Raw genomic sequence first — 7,503 nt, 5'->3', positions numbered from 1 at the left:
GAGACTATCATGTCAATAAAGGTAGGGGACGTTACATGAGATCACAAGTTTGGTTCCTGCCCACGGCGAGTTATTTTTTCTTATCCACTTTTTCTTCTTCACATGTACCTTACAATTACCTCATGCAACATTCCCTACTTTCCTTGACATGATTGCCTGTGAGATCTGATTAATATATTGTCTAACAAGCAAAACAATCCCTTAAGTGTACACTACTTTTCTTCACTAAAAAGGAAAACTGAAATTCGTACTACAACTTGGAACGTTACAAAAGTACAGCGCCCACTTTATCATTATCTCAAGTGCGGTCTCTGTATCTGCATTTCTTGATGTCATTCTCCCTCCCTCATACTTGCACAAGCTCATCGCAAAGTATATCAAAATTGTGGTAAATGTTGTCAAAAACCGTGCGTATTGAAACGCAGTGAAGAGCGCTACCCATGCATGAGCGTGTATTACTGAATTTTGCGTGATTAAATCGCTTCAAACAAACGAACAAGTAAACAAACATACTTATTTAGGTAATCGTGTTAAAATATTTTTTGTGCTTTTTATTTACAGGGCTCCACACGGGAAAGAATGTACGTATAAGAGGCTTCCCGTCAATCAGGGCTGCTTTCATTTCATTTTTTAGTTCTCTCTTTAAGACACACAACAGCCCTGGTGTCGTACATTTGACTGATAGGCTGTATTACATGAAGCGAACATTGATACCCACTCAAGTTTATGCTACATGCACTAGTGACACATGAAGACAGAGAATGGTGTAGGTTGCCTATCGATGTTGCATACTACCGTGGAAATCAGCGAGAACTCGAACGCAACCTTTTTGTGACAGGCTATTTTTTTGTGCTGTAGAAAACACTAGAAAGTACTGTAAAAAGCACGACACCATAATAGCACTTTTTGGTGGGTTATTCTGATATGGTGTACATATAGGGCAAAAATATAAAAGCATCTATAAAGAAGAAATCAGGGCACATTCCTGTACGCGATAGTATCGTATTATGAAAGACATACTGTTTGTTTTTGTATAGAATTAATATAGCCAAATGGGGTGAGGGGGTGCGGTATTTTCGAGAAAAAACAGCCTTTTTTGGTAAGATTTTATATTCCCCGTATTTCACAGAATTGAAGGGACCATGCATAAGTGTAGTGAAAAAACCTACCTGAACAAGCCCTTTCGGTAGAGATTCTCGCAAGAGGGCTGCAAAGGTTTCTAGCATAATTCCAGAGGAAAGTACGCAACCGTTTCAACGGAGATGTTCGTTATGATCGGTTAGTACTGTGAACTGGTAATGGTTTAAGCCGTCGATGCACAGCGGGTGAACGAAGGCATATCATAAAAGCCGAAGCTTTAATGGTATGGAGTGTACGCAGGTTAGTTTTGCACGTATCAGACGTTACAGGTAGCCTGTACCGCAGGAATCCATTAATATAAGAGTCGCACTCCCGAAGTTCTTCCAGCAATACTCCCGAACAAGTGACAAATGGCGGTCAGCCGCTTTTCACGTAGTTTACGTGTGCTCTCCAAGACAGGTCTCGGTCGATTATGACTCCCAAGAATCAGTGAATCCGGCTGGATGACATCTATTGCCCGTTAATTGATATCGCATAAGGGGACGTTGGCTTTCTGTAAAATGTCATGACTTGCAATTTGGAGCCCCTGTTTACGACATTTAGTGCAATTGTCTGTCCGCATCGTCCATCGTTTACGTCAGGCTGTACGCCTGCGGAGAAGCTGGTGTATCTTTTCTGGTGTCTTACCCTTCAACAGGTACACGTCTTACAATTCCAGGGCTGCATAAAAAAAGAAATTCGCCTTCTCCAACACTAAAACAATTGGGCCTTCTCCACTTGCACAAATTTTTACGGTAACCACGTGCCCATCTACGCCGATGGCTCGACCACTGTGCCTATATTTCTGACGATGCAGTGGTGATACCAGCTCGAGGAATAACCCGGCGAGTCAATCTTTCACATGTCCCTACGTCTCTACGTGACAGAACTTGCAGCTCCTTGCGGTGTCCTAGTGTGCGTCGTATCCCAAACACCGAGCAGATGGGCTGTGTTTTCCAACTCGAAACCGGCCTCACAATGCATGCACTCAGTTATCCGACGAGGTTTCCACGAACAGCTCACGTACAAGATTGTCAAGCTATCTTTATGTGTATATGATTGCCTCTTAGATCTGACGAAATCATATACAACTCTAGTTGAAGTCACCGACAGTGCGGCATTTGAAGCCTCCGGCACCGATGAAGACATCGATCATTTGCCATGCCGTTGCCCTCGATTTGCCTCTGAGAGACGAAAACGTTTTGACGCTTTGGACACTTGGACAATCGGCCACTCTCTATGCAGATGCTGCTGGAGCACCATCCCCCTTTTTAGTTGGCTCACAAGGCAGTCAAGCCCCCTTGTGCTTTCTCAGGACTACGAGAATATGTGAACTCTTTGGCGACATCCGGGTAGCAAACCGGATGTGTGTCTGGTTAACCTCCATGCCTTCCCTTGCATCTTTATCTCTCTCTCTCTCACTCTTTGATGACGCCGAAGTGTTTCTCTGCCGAACGCTGTTCATTTCGTTTGGTGTTTTATTTGTGAATTTATGCATTTTCCGAGGATAATCACTCTCCTGCGGACAGCGATGGATCCACACCCCACAGTACACAGTCCGGACTTGGCGTCAGCTCCGACGTCAACTTCAAGGAAGCGCAAACGTCGAGAGGACGACAGCACCAGTGACATTACTGAAGCGTACACGGTCAGTAGCGAAGACAGCGACGATTTCATCCCTGCAGGGATGCGTAAAGCTAAAAGGAGAATGGTCGGCGTGTCTGCGCCAGCTAAAGTCTCTACCATGAAGGTTTTGTGCAGTTATAAACGCTATACCATGCTTTTTGTTCCTGTTGACTCTTCGATCAACCTGAAGAACATGAACAGGCATGTGATATCGGCGTGTCTCGAAGCATTCGTGCCTAATGATATAAAGGATATTAGACTCAACCTACGGAAGAATACCTTGACCGTAGACGTTGAGCACCCGGCTGTGCTACCTACCTTGCAAACTGTCGCGGAGCTTAGAGGCATCAATCTCAGTGCTTACATTCGGCAGGATAGTGACACGACGACGAGCGCCATTTATGACGTTGATGTTTCCATACCGAACGCAGACCTTCCTGTGCTGATAAAGCCAGCTACTGAGGCAACCAACATATTTCAAGTATGCCAGCTTGGAAAATTCCGTTGCATCAAGGTTACCTTCAGAGGTGATGGCATCCCATCACAAGTAAAGGTTGGTCACTTTCGTCACGTTGTACGACCATACATCCCAAGGCCACTACAGTGCCACAACTGTCTCAAACTGTGTCATGTTAGTTCTGTGTGTAACAACAAGCAAGCAAGCATGCCCGCGTTATGCCGGACCCCACAAAGCAGATGCTTGCCAAGCAACTCTCCTAGAATGAAGCAACTGCAACGGAAACCATGAGATCTCATTCAAAAACGGCCCAGTACTCAAGGAGGAGAGGAGTAGTGTGAGACAAATAGTGAAAGACGGATCCTCACGAAACGAAGCGGTAGCGGTTGTTCAACGACGGCGTTCCCGTCGATGGCGGTGCTCGAAGAAAAGAAAAAGCAGTCCTGTGCCGAATTTGCATCACTTATGCCACCACCACCACCACAACCACTGCCATGACACACAGCGATCTCCCCTGCTCCCGCCACCAGGTGGGGTACGTTCAGAGGTGCCGAGAAGCACTGTGGCCCAAACGAGAACGTCTGACTCTGACTGGCCCACTTTCCCGTGGGTACACGTGTCTACGGAACCACAGAATCAACAGTCAACAACGCCTACGCCCCCAGAAGGCAGTCTATCCACCCAAGAGGTACAAGTTATTTTCTGTATTGAGCTCGTTCATGAGTGTTATCCGCACTCTCAGGTCTAGTCTACAGATCCCTGCCACTAAATGTGCGCTGCAAGTCTTCGATGCACTAGAACCAATACTTGGCGGCCTTCAGTAAAAATATGGTGCACCATAGACCACATCAGCTTTCTGAGAAAAAGTCAAGCGTGCTTCCATAATTCGGTGGAACGCCAGAGGTCTACAGTCAAGAATGCCTGAGTTCAGACAATTCATTTTCGAAAATAGGTTTCCCATCATCGTCATTTGTGAACCGCATTTTTCAAAAATACCTTGACTGTCGGGCTATGAATCATTCGTTTCTTCATCGTGCTTTGAGCGAAGTCAAGTTGATGTGTACATCCGTAAAGAACTCGCTTATGTTCGCTAAAAGTAGTCTCACAATAGAAATCATTATGTGTGTCTATATGTTAAAAAGAAGAAGTAGTTGTTTACGCTGATGGGCGCATATATAGCGCCGTCACGTCGACTTGATCAACAGGTATTAAATGATATATTTGCAACGACTCCAGCACCTCGGATATTGACGGGTGACTTCAACGCCCATCATCCACTGTGGGGAAGCATCAAGACAAATCGAAAAGGCACGAATCTGGGTGATCTCGCATCAGAGCACGGGCTTCAGGTGCTGAACGACAGCAGCCCTACTTATCTCCGAGGAGTAACTTATAGCAGTAGCCTGGACTTGAAATTAGTGTCGCATAGTATTGTCACGAAAGTCCAATGGTTTACAGATGTTCAAACCCACGGCAGTGACCACATTCCCACGTATGTGACAGTCAGAGGTCTGGACGATTATCCTTCCCCAGGACACTCAAGACTTATTGACTGGGAACAGTATCAGATATCTGTGGAGAGCAGGTGCATGCACGAACCGCCGGAATCCATTGAAGAAGCGATTTGTTGTGCGATGGAGACTTCCACCAAAACATGTTCAAAAGAATCGAGACGTAACACACTCGAGCAAGAGCTGGAGCAACTTCGAGCTGTCCGCCGGCGTGCGGAAGGAAGATACCGACGCACGCAGTCTATCTATGACCTCAGATAATCCAGACGATTTCAGAAGAACATCCAGTGTTGAATGTACAAACTCCAGGAACAACAATGGAAGAGTTTTTGTGACTCGCTAGACCCTCGAAAGCCTCAGTCTCCCGCATGGAGGATTCTTCGAGGTATTCACTCGTATCCGCAACAGCGTCATCTCTTCGCGTCTCCGGCGCTACATCAACGTCGCTCATAGCTTGATGTTTCTGGCGATTTTTGTGCAAAGATCACCGGTGACATCTCTATACCAATCGATATATTGTAACGATGTTGAAGGACTCGAAGTGTAATAAAACGTATTTATTAAAGGGCGAACCTGTGCCCACAACTCAAAGGGACTATGGTCATAGCACGTTACAGCAGAGCACCAAAGATGTCTCCTTCTTCTACTTCTTCAACAAGAGTCCCAAGCGCGTGGCGCACATCAGCCGGGGCCAGCTGGGTTCTCGTGCTATCATCATCGTCTCTGCGCAACACTAGACGGCGCGCATGTATGTCCCTGTATGTCCACAGTACACAGTCCGGACTTGGCGTCAGCTCCGACGTCAACTTCAAGGAAGCGCAAAAGTCGAGAGGACGACAGCACCAGTGACGTTACTGAAGCGTACACGGTCAGTAGCGAAGACAGCGACGATGATTTCATCCCTGCAGGGATGCGTAAAGCTAAAAGGAGAATGGTCGGCGTGTCTGCGCCAGCTAAAGTCTCTACCATGAAGGTTTTGTGCAGTTATAAACGCTATACCATGCTTTTTGTTCCTGTTGACTCTTCGATCAACCTGAAGAACATGAACAGGCATGTGATATCGGCGTGTCTCGAAGCATTCGTGCCTAATGATATAAAGGATATTAGACTCAACCTACGGAAGAATACCTTGACCGTAGACGTTGAGCACCCGGCTGTGCTACCTACCTTGCAAACTGTCGCGGAGCTTAGAGGCATCAATCTCAGTGCTTACATTCGGCAGGATAGTGACACGACGACGAGCGCCATTTATGACGTTGATGTTTCCATACCGAACGCAGACCTTCCTGTGCTGATAAAGCCAGCTACTGAGGCAACCAACATATTTCAAGTATGCCAGCTTGGAAAATTCCGTTGCATCAAGGTTACCTTCAGAGGTGATGGCATCCCATCACAAGTAAAGGTTGGTCACTTTCGTCACGTTGTACGACCATACATCCCAAGGCCACTACAGTGCCACAACTGTCTCAAACTGTGTCATGTTAGTTCTGTGTGTAACAACAAGCAAGCAAGCATGCCCGCGTTATGCCGGACCCCACAAAGCAGATGCTTGCCAAGCAACTCTCGTAGAATGAAGCAACTGCAACGGAAACCATGAGATCTCATTCAAAAACGGCCCAGTACTCAAGGAGGAGAGGAGTAGTGTGAGACAAATAGTGAAAGACGGATCCTCACGAAACGAAGCGGTAGCGGTTGTTCAACGACGGCGTTCCCGTCGATGGCGGTGCTCGAAGAAAAGAAAAAGCAGTCCTGTGCCGAATTTGCATCACTTATGCCACCATCACCACCACAACCACTGCCATGACACACAGCGATCTCCCCTGCTCCCGCCACCAGGTGGGGTACGTTCAGAGGTGCCGAGAAGCACTGTGGCCCAAACGAGAACGTCTGACTCTGACTGGCCCACTTTCCCGTGGGTACACGTGTCTACGGAACCACAGAATCAACAGTCAACAACGCCTACGCCCCCAGAAGGCAGTCTATCCACCCAAGAGGTACAAGTTATTTTCTGTATTGAGCTCGTTCATGAGTGTTATCCGCACTCTCAGGTCTAGTCTACAGATCCCTGCCACTAAATGTGCGCTGCAAGTCTTCGATGCACTAGAACCAATACTTGGCGGCCTTCAGTAAAAATATGGTGCACCATAGACCACATCAGCTTTTCTGAGAAAAAGTCAAGCGTGCTTCCATAATTCGGTGGAACGCCAGAGGTCTACAGTCAAGAATGCCTGAGTTCAGACAATTCATTTTCGAAAATAGGTTTCCCATCATCGTCATTTGTGAACCGCATTTTTCAAAAATACCTTGACTGTCGGGCTATGAATCATTCGTTTCTTCATCGTGCTTTGAGCGAAGTCAAGTTGATGTGTACATCCGTAAAGAACTCGCTTATGTTCGCTAAAAGTAGTCTCACAATAGAAATCACTATGTGTGTCTATATGTTAAAAAGAAGAAGTAGTTGTTTACGCTGATGGGCGCATATATAGCGCCGTCACGTCGACTTGATCAACAGGTATTAAATGATATATTTGCAACGACTCCAGCACCTCGGATATTGACGGGTGACTTCAACGCCCATCATCCACTGTGGGGAAGCATCAAGACAAATCGAAAAGGCACGAATCTGGGTGATCTCGCATCAGAGCACGGGCTTCAGGTGCTGAACGACAGCAGCCCTACTTATCTCCGAGGAGTAACTTATAGCAGTAGCCTGGACTTGAAATTAGTGTCGCATAGTATTGTCACGAAAGTCCAATGGTTTACAGATGTTCAAACCCACGGCAGTGACCA

At 46.6% G+C, this 7,503-nt stretch overlaps 1 protein-coding gene across 2 annotated transcripts in view; it reads left to right on the top strand.

The window, feature by feature from the left end:
• The window catches only part of LOC119185184 (uncharacterized), a 42,489-nt gene that overhangs the window by 19,247 nt on the left and 15,739 nt on the right, over window positions 1-7,503 (top strand). For both annotated transcript variants that reach the window (XM_075888334.1, XM_075888333.1), the window contains exon 10: window positions 562-581. In XM_075888334.1, coding sequence (XP_075744449.1) covers window positions 562-581 — 20 coding nt within the window. The remainder of the gene's footprint in view (window positions 1-561; window positions 582-7,503) is intronic.

The sequence above is a fragment of the Rhipicephalus microplus genome, chromosome 3 (assembly GCF_043290135.1).
Source record: "Rhipicephalus microplus isolate Deutch F79 chromosome 3, USDA_Rmic, whole genome shotgun sequence".
In the NCBI taxonomy this organism is placed as follows: domain Eukaryota; kingdom Metazoa; phylum Arthropoda; class Arachnida; order Ixodida; family Ixodidae; genus Rhipicephalus; species Rhipicephalus microplus.
This window is presented reverse-complemented; position numbering and strand designations above follow the sequence as displayed.